The 23,050-nt window shown below is 40.0% G+C and overlaps 1 protein-coding gene across 25 annotated transcripts in view; it reads left to right on the forward strand.

Moving 5' to 3' along the window:
* ARPP21 (cAMP regulated phosphoprotein 21) overlaps positions 1-23,050 on the forward strand; it is a 196,970-nt gene that overhangs the window by 146,139 nt on the left and 27,781 nt on the right. For all 25 annotated transcript variants that reach the window (XM_040086952.2, XM_058423594.1, XM_058423599.1 and 22 more), the window contains 4 exons: positions 1,969-2,138; positions 3,627-3,731; positions 6,091-6,348; positions 14,008-14,134. In XM_040086952.2, the coding sequence (XP_039942886.1) occupies positions 1,969-2,138; positions 3,627-3,731; positions 6,091-6,348; positions 14,008-14,134 (660 nt within the window). The remainder of the gene's footprint in view (positions 1-1,968; positions 2,139-3,626; positions 3,732-6,090; positions 6,349-14,007; positions 14,135-23,050) is intronic.

The raw sequence follows: 23,050 nt of genomic DNA on the forward strand, positions 1-23,050 counted from the left end.
GTGTCCTTTAAAGATCTTTCCTTCCTTTCACACTACGTAGTCACTGTCTGTGCAAGCCTCTAATGGCACCCAGAGATGTTGTCAGTTTCTTCCTGCTCTGATTATAACTCTGCTCCTTCCCAGGAGCTGGGAATTCACACTTTCTTTTCCATATCTGCAGTTTCCTTTATTTTCTCTCCTCTGCTTTACCCTTCTCCTTCCCCAGATAGTCAAGCTTCTTACTTGCTTTGGCGAAGAACCATTTATGTGGCTGTGCTCTCCATTTCACTTAGTTCATCAGCCTGCTTTACCCGCTAAAGGATTCCTCTTGACACGTTCTTCCTTAACCCCTCTGACAATTTAAGAGCATTTACTTTTCATTCGTACTCCTCGAAATGACATTGCAATCTTCGCCCTTCTGTCAGGGGCACAGTTCATAACTTACAAATGTCTTCCCTGTTACCTTCTGATCTCTCCTTTTCCTTTCTGATTTCAAGATTTCTTCATGAGAAGTCTTCTCTTTTTTTTTTTTTTTTTTTTTTTTTTAAATCTTTAAAAGTGTTCCTGGGACTTTACACTTTCAGTTCTGTCATCTTTCACTAAGCCACAGGAAATGCTCTTTATCAGCTTTCCTTGAGCATCTGACACAGGCTTTGGGAGTGTGTTGTCTTGCTCACACAGACCTCTAAAGTACTTCTGGGGCTTGAGATTCCATGGCTTGGGGGTCCATGCCGTAGTCATCCAGTGGGTTCACAGCAACAATCAGGAAACCAGTAGACAGAACTGCCCCATGGTTCTTTTCCACTCACTCGTGACCTTTCTCTGCATGACTGTGCTGTTGAGTTCATCCAGAAACTTGGTGAACTTTACAGAGAGAGATGGCAAAGTTCTGTAGCCAGTGCTCTTCATGCATTTCTGACCATGATTCATTGGAGGGAGAAACTAGAAGGCTGAGGAATAGGTAGAACAGGTAGAGATACTTTGTAGGGTGCAAATCAGAAGTTCATCATTTCACTGTTGCTCTAAGTCACTGAACTCCTCCAGATCTCACTTATCTCAGATATTCATACCTTAGTTACCTACTTTAAAGATTATCAATATCATTGCTAAAATTACCTTTCTTTTTTTTTTTTTTTTTTTTTTTTTCTTCCCCTCATGGAAGCATTTATAATTCCTTTGATTTACAGATTTATGATGGAAGTGAAAAGAGGACTGAGGTCATGGAAAACATTTTTCCTACTGAGAAATACAATTTCTTTTTTTTGTTTTAAAGACAATGACTTGGGTGAACTTCTTATTTTGAAGAAACATTGTTTTTGCAAGGCTATTTCCCCCAGCTTAATTGTCTGAAACAAAATGAGTTCAATAACTTAGTAGAACTCTGAACTGAATTTGTCTTGTATGTAAGAGATTTTTAAATACACCTTAAGTGTTGCTTCCTTGAAAACCAGCGTGCTAGCTCCTCTAAGTACATAGGGCACAGCTCTCAAAAGTACAGATCTCTGTTGTTAGAATGTGTAAATAAATTAGTAACAAGTGTGGGTTTGGTTTTTTTTTCCCCTTTCCTACAAACTGCATTGTTTCAGAAGCAGTTGTGTATATTTGACTGCTGTTGTGTGAGAGGAAACTGTAAGGGAACATTCTCTACCTTCAGTGTTTGCTCCAAAGTTCAATTTTAATGTTAATTGATTCATCATTGAATGATTTCAAGTAACCATAGCATCTGAATCATCTTATAGCCATGGTAACTTTCCACCCATTTCTTGGAAAATTGTACTGCTGAAACAAATATCTGCTGTCTTGCCTGAAAAAAAAATAATAGCTGTCTGATACTGCAATTACTGTAATGAGATATTGAGAGTGAGGAACACTTTACTCTTGTAGCAGGTCAGCTAAAGAGCGATCAGTTAAAGCAAAATTGTTTGCTTTCGTACAGAAAAACAATATGTTCCTAAAAGTGTCCAGCACGAGGCGGGTGTTTTGTTTCAGGTCAACCATTTGTAAATCCTGATGGGACACCGGCAATATACAATCCTCCCAGTGGCCAGCAAACGATGAGGGGCCAGGTGGTGGGACAGTCTCAGCAGCAGCCTTCACCCCAGCAGCCTCAGCAGGTTCAACAGCCACAACAGCAAATGGCAAGTCACCTTGTCACACAGGTAGGTGTGTTGTCATTGGAAAAAGGGAGGAGCTCTTGGGGATATGGAGAATGACCTAGAGGAAAGAAGGGAGGAATGCAGCTAGAGCAAATATCAGGACGTTCTTTTCAACATGGATTAAAAAAATGGAGAGGGGAGGTTATACCTTCTATCCAAAGGATGATTTCATTTCCAAAAGTACTACTAAGTCTGTTGCTGCACGTCTACATAAAGTCAGTTTGCAAAATTCACCTATCAGTGGAAGCTGAAGCATTCATTCTCAAAGCAGTGCATTCTGTAATTCTCTCCAAAGAGCCAGGGACATTCCTCGTTTGACAATAGTGGGTTTGAGTCAAAGAATAAAGTACAAGAGCTCTACAAACCCTCTCATGTCCAGTTGTATTGGGCCCAGTCTGTGGGTGCTCTTCAAGCACCTTTGCCTCAGACTGGTGTTTTTCTGCCTTCACCAATATTCTGGCCATGATCCTGCTGTGAGCTAGAAGTTCTGGAGCTACAGCAGGAAGAGCAATTTTGTTTGAGCAGAGTGCAGTGGTGTGTTGGCTCTCTGGTCCCTGCTCTGGCTGTGGCTCATGACCACACATGGCTGAGCCTGGGCAGCTGGGCTTGGGTCTGGTTCAAACTTCATTTTGTGGATTGCGTACATCTTCTCCCAGGGGGGAGCAGGCAGAGAGGACTACTCAAGCAAGAGTCACAGAGCAACCATGATCATGTGATTTTTTTGTAGCTTTTAAAATTTTCACATCTTCATCCCAGGTTACACAGAAATACTGTGTTTGAATTCAGTGAAGTTGCTTTGATTTTACTAGGTTTGGAGTTATATGGTTATGGCCCTTATTTCTTGATCTGGTCTTCACAGTTTTAGAAGACAGAGATAGTAGCAAACCCGTAAGAAGTTATATGAGACGTTAAAATGAAAGGAATACTAAAGCTATTCCAAGATAATAGTGCTGTGGAAAATAGTTTTTTTCACTTAGGTAAACATCTGCTCCAGGCTGTTGGCCTGTCTGTTGGTAATTCACAGCCTGTTCTTTGCCATTTTTTAAAACTCTTGTGTTCTCCCAAAGCAGCTTTACACTCATTATTCCTTTGCCTATGACACACTTCGAGTTAAATCAGTCACTTACAGAGAAATTCAAATATACACTTATGCTATGCTGCTTTCCATTTTTATCTCTGTAAATGAAATGTAGAATCATAATTTGGCTATGCCTCACATTACAAGTAAGAAGGTATAGCTGTGGCTGTATTTAATTTAACAGCCATCAAATCCATGAAAAGAGGCAGAAATATCAGTAATAAATAACTGTTTGGTATAAGGCTAAAATGAAGACTGAAATCACAGTACTTGAACTCTTGTACTCAGGCTGGTGATGAGTCACCTGTATTTTCAGAGCTGTCTTTGAGATCTTTGTTCTCGATAACAAAGGTGGTGGTGCTTGTTATCTTGCTGTGGTGGAATTTATTGTCTTTCCCTCTCTTGTTTTGCAGCCTGTTCAGACAATGCAGCCATCTTCTCAGTCGGTCCAATATCCAGCAGTTTCTTATCCTCCCCAGCATCTCCTGCCGGTCTCTCCAACGCAGCAGTTTTCTGTGGTACTAAAGATTTCTTACTAATTTTTATTTCATTGAAATTGGAGGTGTGAGTATGTGTGTCCAAGAGCCTCTGGGAGCACTGCAAGAGGTGTCCCACATGAGAACTCTGTCTAAATACCTGTTCACCTTTATGCTTTGGTATTGGCAGGCATTTTGTGCGAACATTTCCACTGATTCTGGTTACCTAACCTGAAGGGTGATGTTAGAGCAGGGCTCTCTACTTGCTTAGCAGACCCTCCAGAAAGATACTTAGTTGTGCCTGCTGGCAGGAGCTTATGTCTCCTCAGTGCAAAGTGACCTTAAATTGCTAGCTTGAATAGTTTAGATTTGGTTTATCCCTCTTTTGTGTCCACAGAGACAGTAGAAGAGACCTCTGGAAAGCTTTATTTTTTATTTCATATTATTTTATCCATATGCTAAATCCACTGCTGGGATTTATTCCTTGGTGATACCAGTGGACTTGAGAAGGAGAATAGCAGTGAACCAGCTGCAGAAGGTGTGGTGTGCTGTACATCATGACAGTGCTCCAATGGTCGTGTATAATGAAAACAAATAGTGTTGTGGAGCCTGATTCTGGCTTGGTGTTTACAGGGCTAAGATTATACTGTTCTAAAATGAAGCTGACATGTTAAAGAGGCACTACAAGATTTTGTTCTGTTGTTTTTCTCTCTTGCTCTAGTAATCTTGTTTATTATTGATTTTCTTCTTTTCCCCCAAAGTCACATGGTTATAGTAAGATACGGAAACAAAGCTGAATGGATCCTTGCAGATAAAATAATGTTATTAATGGCTAGTAGATGAGTGATACCATTTAAAGGAAAATAAATATCCACGCTGAATAAAAGTGGTGTATCTCAGTGCTAATTCTCTTGAAAAGCCTGTTGCAGGAATACCAGGTTGTCCTAGTGACACTCACAAGGAGGCTAATTTTTTTTTTGGTTTATTTAATAGCGAAACTTCATCTGAATTACTATCTTAATATACATTACATTATACAAACACTATATAGATTATATGTATTTGAAGATGTTTTTCTCTTTCGTGAAACTCTAGAGGCATTCCTGTCTCAGTGATGTTTCTTGCAGAATCTCTTTGCAGTCATTTGCCATTCTGGTAAAGAGTATCCTAGCTTTTTAAAGGAACAACTTCACAGAGACAACCCATGTGTCTGAATATGAATGTAGGATGATGGTAAAGTTATTAACAGCATTACTTCCATATACCACTTGTCAGTAGTGTTTAAAACACTGATCTATGACTTCTGCTCTGAGTTGTGAGGGTGAATCCCAGCAGTGCTTTCCAAAAGCAAACTTTTCGTTTTGTTTGTAAGAAATTTTGAAGTTTCCAGATGTTAAATGCATTGTGCCAGGATGGTTTTGAAGAATGAATACTACAGGGCTGCTAATAATAAGAAGCTTCTTTTAAAGTATGGATGTATAGTATGGATGTTCTGAGCAAAAAACATTTTTATGGTGCTTATTTCCTACCTGTAATCGGCATATTAGCACACAGTGGAGTTTTATGTTGAGTTTTTAGAGGTCTTTGATATGGGCACCAATTAAGATGCCTAGCACCACACCCATACTTTGACCTTCACAGAATAAACTTGAGAGCATTAAATAGTATTAATCTATTTGCAAGAAGGGACAGATACAGCTCAGAATGCCTGTATAATTACTAGCATGTAATGAAACTTAGGTCCATTGACTTTATATGGTACGTTTATCCTACCAGAGATTCATATTTTTCTTGCCCCCTTCAATCAAATATAGAACTTCTCTCCAACACAGAATAAAAAACCTTGAAATAGCAGCATTAGACTTAGGGGTTTGTTTTCTTTGTTGTTTGTTTTTACTTTCTCAATGTTTACTACCTTGGATTTTCAAAGCAGTCCGTAAAGGGAAAGATCTGCAGCTGAATCCTACTGAATTCCCTCTTGGAATCAATTTGAAACACAGGTGAAATTACTAGCATGTGTTTGGCTGACAAATTCTGTGTTTAAGGATAGCGGTATCCATAATGTTATTTTCATGCCCTTTACATTTAAAATGTCTTCTTTTGAACACTGTAAAGTTCACTTGTCATTTTGGAATTAAAGGTGAGAGTGGCAGGCAAAGAGCCAAAATAATTGGCTTTTTTGCCAAATTATGCCATTCGCCTTGCAGTCTGGAAGTCTTTGTCAAAGCATTTATAGTGATTTTCATTTTAATTGCCTCCATCCTTGCAGTTTGGCATGGGTTGGAGCTGAGTGATTCCTTTTCCCCCCCCCTCACACTCCGAACCTATATTGTTTTGTTAATTCGCGTGCCTGCTGCGGGCATCACGTCTATATCCTCCTCTCCTGCCTTCTGCCCCGCAGCGGGATGACATGACAGCGCAGTTCAACCAGATGAGCTTAAGTCGTCAGTCATCAGGAGACAACCCCGAGTCGCCTTCCGGCCCCGTGTACCCCTCGCCGCTCCTGCAGCAGCCTGCCCAGCAGACAGGTTACATCATGGCCTCCCCGAGCCAGCAGCTTCCCCCAGGAGGCTTCACGGGCTCAGGACCACCGGTGTCCCAGCAGGTGCTGCAGCCGCCGCCCCAGGGCTTTGTGCAGCAGCCGCCGCCACCTGCTCAGGTAGGCAAAGCCTTCTCTGCCGCTTTGGCACGGTGCTCTTTATAACGTCAGGAAGGGAATGTAAATTCCAGATATTTTTTTATTTTTCCTCCGGTAAAAATTAAGCAGACCTTCAGGCAGCGGGATACTTGCAAAGCCTCTGTCGTTTCCTGGGCTTCATCATTTCCTTCCCTCTCCTCAAAACGTTTTCTGAACATATGTTCATGCTCCATGACACATCTGCACATGAATGTGAAGGAGGAGGGGTGAGTAAATCCCCACGCTCCTTTTTCCTTGTGCGTAAACCAAAAGGGCAAAATGCACATCAGCCCAGGTAGTCGTTAATCATATTTAATTGACTTGAACATGTGAGGTGTCACAGATCAGTAATTTTAACTGTCTTCCTGAAGACTGATTATGTTTTACTGTTCACTACAAACATCTCTGCTTGTCTCCTGGGTACCTTTAGAGAATATTGAAAGTGATTACTGTCAAAAAGTAAAATGCACAGATGACTTTCTGGCCAATTTTCAAGGCATACACATTAAGAAGACAAATTTCTTTATCCAATTATAAATAACTTCATTTAAATTCTACTTTAAATGGTATTAATAGCATTTTTCTTGTTTTCATTTTGTCCTTTGGAAGAAAAAAATGTAAAAATGAAGTAAAAAACTTCGTTTAATGTAACTTTATTGTAAACCCTATTGGAAGGGGTTGTTTGGTTTTTGCTTACTGCTTCTCACTGAAAACCTCCACTTGCGTTTATTAATGGAATTTGGTATTGACATAGGATTTTTACTGTTACAGTGTTTTAAGTGGGCTCAGGATCTAGTTAATTTGATCACTAATTAACAATAAAAAAATCTGAGGACTACTGGATGCTGACATCCCCTAGAGGACTGTGAAATCCATAATTTCTGTGGTTAAAAAAATGTGGAGCTGTTTTTTTCTGAAAGAAGGCTTGCCAAAAACAAGTTTGAAGGAGGTGAAGTTCAATAAATTGTGTTTTCTTTTACAAAGAATTGAAATTATTGCTAGAAAATACTGCTAGGAAAAATTTGACTGTTTGCCGAATGTAGCAGGTTTGGTGTTTTTTTAAAATTTGGGAGAAAAAAAATGACCTAAAGAGCAAAATTCCCTGATGAATCCATCTTCCCGTCTAAATTGTGTCTCCTAAGTAGAGGCTGTCCAGGCTTTAGTCCTCTTATACAGCCCTCAGGTGCCCAGCATCATTTAATCCAACCTCAGGACACTTCTAGTGAACCAGGTAGATGTTAGCACCTCCATTTTACAGTGCCACCAGAGCGGACACTGATGTTTCCCAGCTCTGCCAGCCAGGGTTTGCTGTGGGAGTTGAGTGGGCTGCAGGATGGTGCTGCCTGTCCTGACAGGGGCCCCACGCCACCTCCTCTCACCTCCTCAGGTGAGGCCGGATGTTCAGCTATCCCTGGGGTCTCTGCCAGACGCGCCTCAGTTGGCGTTGCAGTAGGCTGCTTTGGGGGGGGTTTGCCCGCTGCTCCTGCCCCTGGCTGAGCCTTGCTGTTGGATTTCACCCCTGCGTGCACAGCAGGGCACTGGGGTTTCACTCAGCACGGTGTAGTGTTACTTGCTCTGTTCCAAGCTCTGTTCCAAGTTAATCCTTGTACTGGTGCTGCTGAGAGGCAAATTAACTTCTTCACAGTCCAAGTGATGAGGAGGTGCCTTTTCACGTACAGGCTGCTGTAGGGACCCGTACAGTACTGGTGTGTCTAATGGTCACCGTGTCTCTGTCCATACCGCAGCCGCATTCCTCCTATGTTTTAACAAAGTGGGAAGTTATTGACGGCAGAGAAATACCTTTTGGCTTTGTAACAACTTCAGTTATTTCACTGGGGAATGGTCTGTCCTCGGGAGGAGGTGTACAAAGGTGAGAAATTCAGTGCTGTCAGCTTCCTCTGTTTCTGCAGATAACATCCATCTCCAGCTTGTTGCTGTTCCAAAAAAATCCTTGTCCAAAAAAACCTGTGGAAGAGGGCATGTCAGGGTTTAGTGTCTACTACCCATGCCCCTATCCTTGAAAGCATAGTGGCCTTGGTCTGCCAGAAGGGAGAGAAGGCAACCACTCTCTGCGTCTGTATGCACAGATGGGAGCTCCTGATTCACATTTGAGGTTTTAATTCATTCACTTCAGTCCTGGAAAGTCATTCAGATACTGCATGCAGGACATGCACAGCAAATAGAGGATCCCTCTTATAAAAAGTAGGAGTAAATCCTTGGGAAATAGTAGTTGTTCTGCCTTGAGAGCTTAGTTTTCTGTACACAGCAGGTAGTTCCCAAATCCTTGTCCTGCCTGTGGCACAGCTTCGCTGTGGCAGAGGCTATTGTCAGTCTGAGTCAGCTGTTGTTACTCTTCGGGGCTTAGATGCAATGGTAAGGGTGCTCTCAGACCCCACAGCAGGTGGTCTGAGGCAGGCTCTGGGAAAAAAAGAAAGCAATAAAGATGGTAATGGAAGCAAAACATTATGTGATGCATTAATCAATGCAATGCAATCAATGTAAAAGCACTCTCATATCTTAAATGTTGCTATTGAATTTATACCAGTATAAAAGAGGCAAGACTTTAATGGCTAATTAGTTCCTGTAAATGCACTGCTGATAAGGTTGGCTGTGATGCCCCTATATGCTGTTGGAAAGTAGCAGTGAAAACATGAGTGGAGATCCTGTGAGTTTGATAATTTCCTTTGGGAGCTGAAAAGAGGAGAAAGAAATGCTTCAAGCCTACACACCCAGTGGTATTGTATTTAAATTACTAGCTTTTCTAATAAAGTTCAGTTAAATGTGGCTGTACAGCTGCTCTCCAAGATTCTTTCTCCCAGTCTGTATTAAAGCAGAGTCAGACTGAGTTTGAAATTACATGCCTAAGAAGTGGTGAAAGAAACCTTTGGGTTTCTTTTTGCTTCTTTTTTCATCACAGATATTCCCCAGCTTGACAACAAAGTCATCACTTAATAAACTGAAAATCAGGATTTCTCTTTGTTCAGCCAATTTGGCAGGGGGGGGCGGGGGGGGGGTGGGAATCAACCCAAATCCCAAATGTTACCTGGGGTTTTCTGAAAGGGATTTTTAGCAGCAAATGCCTGTTTGCTTTCTATCATGAATATCGAATATATATATATATATATATATATATATATATATATATATATATATAAAAAATACATATATATATATATGTGCTTTCTTAATTTTCAATTTTCTTCTCCTTCTGATAGATTTTCTGTAGCACTTGTAGACCAAACACTTTAACAGGGGTCCATATTCTGCTTTGTACTACTTTATCAATGGCACCTGTCTTTGCCTTTGCAAATGAAGAAGTGGGAAAAATGCAAATATTATGTCAACTGTTAAAATTTATTTTCTCTGACTCATTCTTTTTGGAAGTTATGCTGGCAAAATGTATCCACAAGTGAGATGGCATGAGTTCTTGGAGAGGCCTGGAGATGTAATTAACATGTTGAGGGATTTTTCACCTGAATTAATTTTGTATCATCAATTATTTTGTGTCATCTTTAATCACCTGCCTCTTTGCAGAAGCCTTCTCCTTGAGAGTCTGTAATGACCCTAAGACAAAATCTTTATTCATGGCATATCTCCTCTAGGAAACTTGTTATGAAGGAGGTTGGGAAGTCACTACAAATGAGCAGGGCTTTCCTTGATGATCTTTGAAAATTATATTGGAGGGCATCTTACAAGGCCTTATTTTTTGTTACCTGCTACTGTAATTATTATGGAGGGGGCAGGGAGGAAAAGACCTTGAAGAATGACTGACCTCTGTCAGTTAGATATTGGGAAGAAATGGCACCTTCATGTATCCATGCATCGCTGGGGCTTCTCTTGTCTTCTTCACTCCCGTTTATGTGATTGTATCAGTTGCATTAGCAATGGTGTCAGCGTCTGGCTGAAGGTGCTAGTCCAAACCTTTCTGGACATCAGCAGTGTTAAGAGAAGGTAGAGTGCCAGTCTGATGGCTGAATCAAGCTGCAAGTTGATAGGGAGACAGTTTATGAAAGTAAAATCATCCTGAAGTATGTGTGGACTCCTGATCCTGCCACGAGGAAATAGGCAATGTTCCAGTGAACTTCATGGGTGCTGCTGGAGAGCAGCCAGAGAGACACCCAGCCTCATAATGGGTTCCAGACTGTATGTGCGCAGAACAGAGCAGAAAGCCAATGCTCCTCTGAGTCTCTGCGTATCATCTAGGGACAAAGCACGTTGGAAAGAGGAAAAAGTAATGTCTGGCTGTGGCATTTCATGAATGGCTCTGAAGAGACGTGCCCAGTCCTGTTATAATTTAAGTTATATAGGAGAGAAAAATGAGAATGCAGTGGAATGGTCAGCCTACAAACAAGATGATTATTAAAAATAATACTAAAAAAATATTTTTCACAGTGTCAAGGATTGAGATTAAAAGCTTTGTTTTTAGGCTAAAGAAGGTGGCATTTATTTATGTTATGGTCTTAGAAGCACACTTTTTTTTTTTTTTTTTTTTTTGGAGGGAAACTGTATAGCTGCATTGGCGTGCTTGTTAGTGCCATGGAAATGGTTCTGGTTCTGTAAATAAACTGCTTCACAAGCAAAAGGTTGAAGGTTAGATTGTGCATTTCACATGGGAATGTGACTGAAGTGTAATTTGACATGTTGGTTGGCTGCCACAGAAATGTAATGTTTTTTGTTGAAGAGCACATAAGTAAATGTTTTAGTAACACTAATGTGATGAGAAACTAAAAAATTCAAGAGGATCAGAGTAGATGATGTAAGTGATACTTGTTATCTCTGATCCTGCAAATTCCACTGTTCACCAAAGTAGAATCAGAAAGGAAAAATAACATTTCAACTACTGACACAGAGATGTACTCAAGATAAATGAGACTAGATTCTTCCAAGCCCCTCAAGCATAAAAGACCTGTTTTAGGCCATGTTTCTATTTTACACTAAGCCCTTCTTTTAATGTGTGAGCTTTAATAAAAAACAAAACAAAAACCTGAACCCCTACGAAACAAAAGATGAACAAACAAAACCAAAAACAACAACAAAAAGCCACACACACAAAAGACCAAAACAACAAAACCTACCAAAAGCCAAATCTGTTTTCATGCCATGTGTGCATGGCTTTCTAATTCTTCCATTAATCTTTATAAGTGAATTTATTTTTTTTTTTTTACCCTTATGCTACTAACCATTTTTTTCATGCTGATAGATTGCACTCTCATAAACTTTTAAGTGGGTTGCATAATAAATGTACTCCAATGAATTGAGAAAATGAGAGCAAGGGAGATAGCCCTTTGACTAACCCTGAGGTTTTATGTGTGTGGTAAAAATAAATAGGTGTATGCTTTAGTTTATATATTTGTGCTCAGCATGTTCAGCTATAAACCTGACTTCAAAACAGATTCTTGAGGTTATGTTTTAAGGTTGATACCCACAGAATCATTTCCTAAGAGATAATTCTCATTGTCAAATGCTTATGTATTTTTAAATATCTAGGGTTTTGTCTGCACTGGAAAATGAGGAAGTTGAGGGCAGATTAAATAAATCCTTTAAGTGAGATTAAGCTGCTGGCAGGATAAGTATTTCCACAGGGGTTTAATATTCTTTAGTTTGTTGAGTATGTTAATAGAAAATAAAGAATATTTGAAAGAATGTCTGTTCTGTTCCCCCGCTCCAAGGCTGGATCAACTGTTTGCATTGACTTGACTTAGAGTGGGTCTCCTCATTTCTTGGAGGCTTGAAGCCTCCTGTAGTGGAGTGTTGCTGAGAACAATCAACTGTCCACGAGATGAGTTTATCACACTAAACTTTCCTGATCCAGTTGATACTGCTTAAAGAACTATATTGTGCCTTAAGTGTATGGGTCCACTTTGCTATTCCTTGTGGCTTTTCTTTGCAAAGAAACAAATTCATAATGGTGGTGTCCATTCTATGAGGGCATTTTTTTGATGTTGTTACATTAATCAGTAACAAATGGCTTGAGGGCAGGCAGTAGCCATTAGGTGTCACTTGGTATTGTCTGGAGGGGAGGGTAGTTTACAACATTTTCCAGTCAAAACCTTGTTTTTCCTCATACTTGTTTGAATTAGGCTGATATAACCAGAGTGAGGGTAAAAAAAATGGATTGAAAAGCAAATTAATAGACCTTGAAGAGTGAATGGGTGTTCAGCCTCTTGGTTGACAGATGCTGTTGACTGTCAGTTGGTCTGTGGGGTTAACTTGACCGACACCACCCAGTCCAGTTTTGTTAATCCTAATCCTTCTCCCCCTACAGTTACCCATTCAGTGGGATTCCACTTGCTCAAGTAGCAATCCATAGGCTATTCCTAGGCTTTTGTGTCTATGCCATTTTTTTTTTCCTCATCTGAGATTGGAAATTTTCCAAGGGAAATTTTTTATCTCTCTCATGATGTCCTAGAAGTAGTTGCATTTACTCTGCTAACTTTATGAATGATCAAGTTGAACGATCTGTATCAGGAATATTTCTTACATGCAAATAAAAGTAGCAAAAATAGTTCTTGTTTTTGCATGGAAAAAAAAGTACTTTGTCTAACTCTGTGCATATATCTACATAGGATAAATGCTACCCACAAAGTGAGAAAAAAAATGTATGATTTATTAAGAAATGCTGACAGCTGTGGCAGAAGTTGTGAGAGAAGCAATGTCCTCCCAAGCCTGTGTCCCTCTGCAGTCTGTTCACACCATACATTGCCAAACTCTGTCAGATGCCTTCAGTAACCCTGACAGCTGAAAATGAAAATTTTTGAGTGCTTTGAACTTGTGAAGGGTCAGTTGAAAACTGTTTAGCTCAAATGTCTCAGTAACAGTGGTGTGACATGTATAGGAAAAACCTTTTGCTCCAGTCATCCTCAAACTTTCACGTTCACCTGTGTGGTAAGGAGATGTAGTACACGTTTCTCTGCAATGACAATAATAATAGGAAAAAAAGAAGCCCATCTAGCAGAACTTGCTGACTTAATGCCTACCTCAGCTCCTGCAAGAAAACAGCTGTGATTGTTTTTTGAACTGTAATTTTTTTCACACCAAGAGCAAGACAGGCTTTAGAGGGAAATGTTCATGTAAGGGGGGATGTAATGTACCTATTAAACAGAAGCATCTATCTGGTAATTTCCTTACAAGTGTTAAGGGTGCACACACTCCATCTTGCTCTCCATCTTGTTTCTACATATTTGTACTCCAGGACTTTCCTTGCTTTGACTGGACCATTTTCTCCAGAGTTCCTTTAATGGTTCAACATGCTGTCTGTATGTGTTACGTTGATATAGAAGATGTTGTTTGCATCCATTTTTCTGCAGCTTTTGGTATTTTACTGTAATAAAATATTGCCGTGATATTTTTTCCTTTGGTATATACACGTAGCTTTTTATGAATCCTATATGTTTTTTTCTCTTTCAACTAAAATTCTTTTTTTTTTTTTTTCCTACTTCTTAAAGCATCTGAATATAAATGTGGGCACTGATAGTCCTTTTCCTAGCACAGCTGAAAGCAAGCAGCAATTGACAGGAGGCAAACCTCTTCTCTTGATTGCCATTTCCACTAATATGCTTGACTTGCTCTCCCTCCCTGTTCTGTTCTGTTCTGTTTTATGAATCTCTGATATCTAGAGTTTACTGTTTTCTTTCTCTGCAGATGCCAGTGTATTATTACCCATCTGGTCAGTACCCTACCTCAACAACTCAGCAGTACAGACCCATTGCCTCAGTTCAGTACAACGCACAGCGGAGTCAACAGATCCCCCAGACTGCCCAGCAAGCAGGTATGTGCATCTGGTACTCATTCCTTCAGCTGCTCTCAGTGCCTTTGTAGGTGTAACCTGTTGGTTGTGCTCTAATCGAAAAGCAGAGGAGAAAGCTGGATGCTGTTCTGTTTAAAAATACAGTGAAATTACAAACTGAGGAACCTTTTGCTTGGACATCCGAAGCAATGGAAGAGCAGTGGTTGCATCCTCCATCCCTGCTGTCCTGCATGCAGTGCTGCTGTGTCCTCGGTGTCCGTGCTCCAAGTGGCTGGGCACAGAGAGAGCTGGTGTGAGCAGTCATGCTGCACGTTCAAGCCAACCATTGAGGTTGCCCTCCATCATGGAAACTCCCCAGGTGTTTGTATCGCCCTGCGTGGTGGACAGGTCTGCAGTGATGCAGGAGGGGCCAGTTGTGCTGTCCCTGGGCCCGAGGAGCGGCAAGGCTGTGTGGTTGGTGGCCGTCGGGAGCAGCTCCCCGCAGCGCCGTGCGGCTGGAAGGGGGGCCGTTACACTGTAAGAGAGTGAGTAGCAGGTCTCACAGTGAACCGGTCTCTTTTCCTGCTGTGTCATGCCACTCCGGATGGCTCCAGAGTGAGAGGGACAGTGGGAGAGCTGGGCTGGTGTGTGTTGAGAGAGCAGGAGTTGTGGTTGTCAAGGAATCGTCGTATTTCAAGAGAATAAACAATTCTGGTGTTTAAGGTATTTTATTCTTTTATTTCCTGTCTGTTTCTTTAGTGCACACCTTCCCTCATAGGATGTCTCAAACCGATGTAACTCCAGGCACAGGAGGAAGAGGCGGAGGGGTGGGTTTTGTTTTTCCAAACGTGCCAGGTAGAACAAAGCATTCATAATTTGATTTCAGTTCGGCAGAAACCCTTTAGAATGGCAAAGCAAATTCTCTGCAAAAGCCTTGATATGAAAGTCATTTAAGATGCAAGTCAAGAGCCTAGACATGAGATGTGAGCAAGACTTATGGGGTCATCCAGCTTGTCAACCTATCTCTGTAATGTGACTGCTGGCAATTTTGTTCCACTCTCGGAGGCGCTCAGGGAGACAAAGACACAGCAAACATAGCTATAACTAAGCAATTCATTACTTTTTTAAATGCTGTTCTGTGTTCTAATAAAATGGGTGACATTTTGGTCAGTGTCAGTGGTGACTGACTGTGTCTGCTTTCATACCTTCGTATTACACGTTCCTGAGAGAGAAGAGGGTGAAGTATTGCACAAAGGTCATCTGTCTCTTCTAGCTTCTCCTGCTTGACAGTGTGATACCATATTCATTATCTCTGTATAGTGGATCCTTGAAACAAAGTGCAAATCAACTTAGATGACATTATCTGGATCTACTGTGTTGTTATAAAACCATATTTATCAGTTTAATGCTACATCTATAGCCTAGTGAAGATTAATGGTAAGTGGTATGCACAAGAGATGGTCTGAAGTACGAGGGATGTTCTGGAGAGGATCAAGCTGCGTGAAAATCCTAATTTTAAAGATATATTGTGGCACAGAATCTGTTATTTGTGATTGCAGACAATGCAGAGATGCAAATGCTAATTTTGTTTCAGTGTTTACTGCATCGTTTTCCTTACATGTTTGGAAAACATGAGTCAAGGAGTTTGTGTAAAATCTATAGCGCATCAGTCTTTCCCTGCAATTCGCTCTTTCAGCTGCCTGCTCAGTTGGAAGCATTATTTTTATCTCTCGTTTAAGAAGGAAAACATTGTGTTTACAGTTTAGACTCCTGCTGTGGCAATGATTTTCAGTGTTTACCTATTCTCAGATCTTGAGGCATGTCTGAGAAGCAATTTTGCAAGTTGGTTCATCCCTTTGGCCTCTGATACACCCTTTCCCCTAGTCATGGTCCCAGCGTGTGGTAAGTGTGACAAAAAGCAGATTGCAGTTCCCTGCAGATCTTGTCTTGGAGGTGTTGTAGGAATCATTCAGATTTACATTCCGCTGTATCTCTTGGTATTTGGGAAACAAATAGCTGTGTATGACCATGAAACAGCATTTCAGACTGTTTTCCTTCTCACACAGACTTAGCTTCAGATCAGCATGTGAGAAGCCAGAGATAACAAGGGGCTGGAACAAGAAGATACGACAGAAAATAGTGTTGGTGAAACAGAGTGTAGTACAGAAATACCGAGGATGGGAAGGGTGAACAGATGGGAAGGAGGCAGATGAAAAGGTGATTTCTGAAATGGTTTCCCCAAAGACCTCACATCACTTGCTGCTGCTTTGGCAAGAGGACAGCTGTGGTGCAGGCAGGCCCTGGGGAGCCCAGCTGGCGAGCAAGGAGGCAACCTCCGCCTGGCAGCTCAGGAAATATTTTATTAAAATTAAAAGTTTGCCTGCCTGGAGGAGCTTTTGAAAGCCTTCAAAGCAACAACAAGGAGTTCAGATCTTACTTCCCCTACTTTGGGATGTAGAGGTCAAAGTTTGATCTAGTATTAGCAATTTGTTTTCATTTTTGTTAGAAAAGGTCTCTTCAGGATGAAGCGGTATTGATGACTTTTACAGCAAACAGCTAAAGTAAAATGTCTGCACAGTATCTGTGGTGGCTGAGAGAGCCTGTAGTCCCTTGTGGCTCTGGAAGGAGAGCAATATTGAGTTAAAATGTCTCCAGGGCAGAAAAAAGGATGAGCTCACCTAAAATTAGATTAGAGCTCTGGCAGTGATAGATCATTTGGAGAGAAGACTGAAAACATTCTATGTGTGTTCATTTACCTTTTTTATTTTTATTTGCCTCCATGCTGGCTCATGTGAGAACCTAAGTGACCCATTTCTGGCAGAAGCCTAGTACTGATAGTGTCCTCCATGAAGATTTTCGTACAAAGGTCTGCCATTTGAGTTAGTTCATTTCTGTTCAAGCCAAAATGTGGTATCGCTGTAAACAGAAATACTTTTGTTTCACTCATGCCATTATTGCTCTTCTTCATTATGCTTTTTCTGCACCATTTTAGTGTTCAGAGCTGCTCAGTGGGAGGTTTTTCAAAGTGTTGCCATTGGGTGGGGCCAGGGCTGAGCTGGTGTCTCTCACACCACGGCACACACAGGGCACCATAAGGTGTGGCCAGGCAGGTATTCTCAAAAACAGTATGCTCATTTTTCAGACCATTTGGGTATGTTGCTGTTATCCATTTCTGCACTCTGTAACAGGCGATGCTGTGAAGTGCCCGGTTTTGTAAGCACGTGGAAGAAAATATTTCTGTATTAATATCCAGCAGTACTCTGTAAATTGCATGTCTGACATCATCAGTATTTCATCCTTCAGTGATTATCTTTATTTTGATAGACTGATCCTAGTTACTGTCTAAGTAGAAAAATAGAGATGTATTGATGATAAATCAGTAATTATTTCTATTTTCTTATGATAGAAGAAGTCAGCAATGTGTTATTTCATATCTGTGTCTCTATTTTCTTCCATTTTAGCAAATGCTGAGCACTTCAAGGATTTTTCTTCTCTGAAGTGCTTCATAAGTATAAGCTGGATAAATACATGAGTATTACCTTCGGCTGTGCAACTGTTCTTATTGCTGTTCACAAATGAACAAGCTGCAACAAATTACATTATTTTTTTTTTTTCCTTCTCTGGTTTATTGTTGTATGTTTGCCTCATGTTCCAGGTAATTTCAGAGTGCAACAGAAATTTTATGGATAAAATATTTATCTTCTTCCTTGGGCCTAGATGTAAGATGCTGTTGGCTTGATTTATCAGGCAGTTTGAAGGTAAAAGTCTGTGGAGTGTGTTTTGCATCAGCAATGAAATAATCTTTTGAGGAGATTAAAGCTAAGATCTATAGTACTTTGATAGTAAGTTTTCCTGCCAAAAGTTTACAGTATAGTATTTCTAGTCAAAATAAGATGCTATTTGACATAATTTGTTGTACTGTAATTCTGGCAATTATTGTAATGATTATATTTATTCTTGTAATTAGGAATTCTCGTACAGTCAAGAATCAGCAAATAGTGCCATTATAACCTGTTTCAGGGCCCAGATATCACGAGAAGATTCAGAGAGCATAGGAAATCTCTCTGGTTTTTTTCGGTGTTTTTTTTTTTTTTTTTTTTTTTTTTTTTTTTTTTTTTTTTTTTTTCCCCCCTGAATAAATTCCTGAATATATTTGTGTACAGTAGGTAAAGAAAGTCCTTGTGTGAGGAAAGTATATCTAAACACTGTCTGGATGTACAATTCTTGCTTAATCATTATTCATGGATGTTCTGTAAACAGCAAGTGTTTGTCTTGAAGAAAAGATTCCTGATGGAGAACAGAACTATAAGCCTTTACAGTTTCCAGTAAAGTAGAAGAGGTAATTGTCTCTTTAATGCATCTCTGAAACAAATTTTAAGTGAAGACAAAATGTACCTTAACAGAGTCCATAAATTCATTTAGGTGGGAATCGCAGTCAAATAGACAATGAAATACTGAATTTTTGCTTAATTTAATCATTTCAGTGTCAGCATAATTGAAGAGTACTTACTTGAAGCCTCTTTCATCCTCTTTGTCTTCTGAAAGCATTTGTCACTATAAACGGATACTTAGGGGGAAAAAAAAATGGGGGAAGGGAAATATGCAGCACTAAAAAAAAAAATGGTTTGTTATCATGGTCATTAGAGAACCTTATAAAGAAAGATTGCTGCTTTCTACCTTCATTACCAACCTGACAGGAGCTCATGGTCCATGATGGATTTGTTTGCATAATTCTGTCTATAATTTCACTGCTTATATAAACATAAACAACTTCAATTTTTATGTATCTAATTATCTGAAGAAACTATTTCTCTAACAGTAATTGCTTACTGCGCTGTTGAAACAGATTTGTATGGAAGGTGTCCATCTGTGTTCAGTGCTATTTTTTCAGCAGATGCTGCTGCTCCTAAAAAGCATTGCAAGGGGGGTGCATCTCATTTTCACAGAGGCTTGACAGGAATGGGAGGGACAGAGCCCTACTGTTCTAGATACTTAAGTGTAGTGCTATGCTCATTAATATTGATGGAAGGCTTGGAAATTTAAGAGAATTTTGTGAAATAATAAGACCCAGATCAAGCACGAGTTTGCAGCAATTTCAGTTGGACTGAGTTTGAAATTGTGATCTTGAAGTTATTCACACCGATAGTACTAGTTTCCGTTCAAGTATTTTATGTTTAAGTTGTCCAGAAGCTTAGAGCTTTACCTATAAGCATGCTTCCATTTAGACAGGATGTTTCAGCCCATGCTACCTGAAGGTTTGTGCTCTGGATTTCATACTGCCTGAGGAGGTTGCTGTGACCGAATAATTCATTCAAGACTCTTCGAGAAGGTTTCTGAAAGAATCGGGACTGGGGCTTAAATTTTTTTTTTTAATTTCTAGTCTTAAAAACAATAAATCCTTTTGTCTTTCTGACATTATGCAGTAGTGCTTCACTAGTACTGAACCAGCATTCAACTTGACAAAATATCTGTAATTTAAATTAATAGCAGAATTAATACTATCACACTTCCTACAGCATACCTCACTCTGAAAATTGAAAGGTGAAATCACTTTTGTCAAAAAGCTTTGTTCTTGCTCACATGACTTTTTTAATTATTCAGCGTTCACACCAGGAGAGAGCAAATATCCAGGGGAGAGAACCCTGGTAGGTTTAGCAGCTGGAATTGTCTTAAGACAGGCACTTATTTCTGGTTTTCTTTCAAGGCTTCACAAGTTGTTTTCTACTTCTCTTATACTAATTAGAATTTAAGCCATTTCTGACAGCATTTCTAGAGTTTCAAAGTAAAATACAAATTTTTTAATTTTAATTTTGTTCTACAGAACGTGTTAGTCTCCTGTCAGGTAATGTACAGGGACAACAGAGAGAGAAGAAGATTTCTGACAGCATTGTACAGTAGATAGAACTTCAGAATAGTCTCTGTAAAAATTAGAGGCCACACGGAAATGAAGGTAACATACTAAGGTATTCAACAATTCTACAAAGAATCTTTGTATTTCTGTCTTTTCTTTGCCAAAAAGAGTTACCCATCATCTCTGTTGCTAATTCTGTGTTGGATCAATGTGCAGCACTCCCACTTCTTGCAGTGGAATTTTCCAGCGCTGAATAATGGAGAGGTTTGTATTGTAGTCCTTGAGAGCAAAGGCTTCTTTTTTTTTTTTTTTTCCCCCCCTCTCTTTTTTTTTTTTTTTTTTCTTTTCTTTTCTGATACCATCCTGCCGTTGGTAGAACTGGTGGAGCCCCACCATTGACAGAAATGCTAGAAAGCCTCTCTGGAGGGGCAGAGGCCATCTCCAGCTCTGCTTCAGGCCCGCTGCTCACAGTAGATCTGTAGACTTTGGGGCTCAGTTCTCTGTAACTGTTCTGCAGATGAAAGCGTGCAACAAGATGCAGAAGTGGAGAGCTTTAGGGTCTCAGCTAATAATGGAAAAAATATTCTGAATGTAATCTGTGGATCTGCACTGCAGGAAGGAGGAGCAGGGAGAGCTTTTGCCTCACAGTTTCTGTTGATTGAGGATTTAAGAATGGAAGCATGCTTTGCAATTGCAAAACTCCGTAGAACAGGACAGATTGGGATGCAGTAAAAGAATCTTGCATGAGTATGCTGGTGGAAGGGCCCACAGCATGTGTTCAGTGTTGGAGCAGAAGAACTCAAGAATGATGTCGCAGTAACTAAGGCAGTGCTCTGCTAACCAGTCCTGATACGTTATAAAGTCCCAGTGTCTTTACCTGAATTTTGTTCAGCCTTTGTCACGGGCTCTTATTGTTTACCTGAATTATCCACAAGAACAGCACCCCTGTGCAGTTGGAAAGATATTTTTATTTTGACTCACCAGTGGTAGTTATACAGAATGTATGAATTCATAGAGCAAGTGAGCAATTGTTGAAAGTTCTCCTTTGTTTTTTTGCGAGTGAAATAATGCTAATAGTATGGGTGTGTGAAGGAGGCAGCCCTTGAATCTTCGCAAAGAAAGCAGCTGGTTTCCTTAGCAACTGGCAAGGATATGTGATACCCTTCCAAACAGTTCTTCACCTCTTCCCCAAGTCCTGCTCTCTGTTGCAGCTCACTCATTATTTTCTGCACCAGAGCAGAAAGCATTCCTGCAGCATGAGCTAATTGTAATGCGTGATGGCTGGTAGCTGTCATTGGTATTGAACAGAAAATAAAAAAAAAAAAATTGAATTTGCTGTCTGAGTGTCTGGTTCTAACAACAGTTTGATTATTTCTGTTGTTACTAGTAATACAGAGCCCCTGCTGAGGTTTCACTTCCAGTGGGTATCTCTGACATTTGTCATTATGAATGATAAGGATAAACACAGGTTTTCTTGCTGCAGACTCTGGTGAATGTTCTTTCATGCCTGATAGGATGTAGATAGAGGAAGGAAAGAGGTGTTTCTGTACTTGGTCTTGGTTGCCAATCTTAAGACTTAGCTGTAAATGCGAGTCATTTTATGTTAATTCACTCCTGAACTTACAAATACAGCTGCTGTTTCTGCTTCTATTTGTGTGTTGGTGGCAAGACATGACTATGACCCAGTCAGGATTGTTATTTTCAGGATGGAGAGACAAACAAGCAAGACTACTCAATATGTTGAACTGTCTTTCCTTGTTCCACAGTGCCTTTTTTATAAGTTTGAATCCCTAGTGCAACAAGTAATGGGAAGTTAGATAAGCAACGAGCAATGGGAAGATCTGAGATTAGAAGTACTTCAACACAGATTTTCATTCTGAATTTTTACATATTTATTTTAACTTTACTTTTCAATGCACTTCCTAGGATCCTAGTGTCTTGGCTACAAATGTGGTCTTTTGGTTACAAATAGTCTTTTGATTACTGTCGTGTAAATGCGTAAGGACGAGGAAAGGAAGAGAAGCCAACCTGTGCAATAACGATTTTTGTGCCGTAGTCATACCACGGAGCTACAGCTACTCTTAAAACACCTCTTTGCTAAAAGCTATGTATATATGTGACGAAATTTTCTTTTTCACTCCTGGGACCAAGCAGAGAGCTTGCATCCAGGGCTAAAAGAATGTTAAAGGCAGCTACCATGATGGCCATCCAATTCAAGGCTATTTTCCCACCTCTCAAAAATGTTCCTTAGCTTAGGTAAATCAGAAAGAGAAAGAAAAAGCTTTTACTGTGGCAGCTGTTTATTCATTTGCACCTGTGAAAATTCAGGCACCCAAAGCTCCCACTGAGTGCTGAAAACAGAGAACATATTTTTGGTATTGTACATAGAGGTTCGCTAGATATGTTTTCCTACATGTTAGTGTTTGGAATAATTTGGGGATTTGCATTTGTTAGAATTTCTCATTGTCTTCATTCTCAGTGTTCCTTAGATTGGCTTTATACAGTAAAAACCCACAAGCATCATGAGACATCAGTAGTGGACTTTGCCTGTAAATAACAGTAGCCTTTTCCTTGTTGCAGATAATCTCTTTCTGAAGGACCTTAGCTCTTTGACATTGCTTAAGGAAAAACACAATGAAGGGGAGGAAAAAAAAAAAAAAAAAAAAAAAAAGGCAGCCATTTCTAAGCAAGCAGACATTTAGGCTATATATATATATATATGTATGTATCTTTGCTCTTTTTGACAATTTGTTATGTGCTTCAGCACTGTCCTCAGGGCTTCCAAGTAGCATGCTGGTGAAACAGAACATCTTCAATAGCATCTGTTCAACAGTGCTACATTTCCAGCTTTCTCTTTGTTGAGAGATACCTTTTATCAGGTACCAAGTCCGCAGGAGTGCAAAAGACTGTATTTTTATGGTTCCTACAAAGGAACCTCCACAAATTGAATTTTTAAGGTTCCCAAGTGCTATTTTATAGAATAAGAAAGAGAGGGAAAAATGTATTAAATTATGAGAAGCACTGTGCTGCTTCAAAATGATTGCTGGATTAATAGTTTGTATCAAATGGCATTTTTAATTCCCTCTCAATTGGAGAAATAGAAAGCA

Source organism: Hirundo rustica, chromosome 1, assembly GCF_015227805.2.
Source record: "Hirundo rustica isolate bHirRus1 chromosome 1, bHirRus1.pri.v3, whole genome shotgun sequence".
NCBI classification, from domain to species: Eukaryota; Metazoa; Chordata; class Aves; order Passeriformes; family Hirundinidae; genus Hirundo; species Hirundo rustica.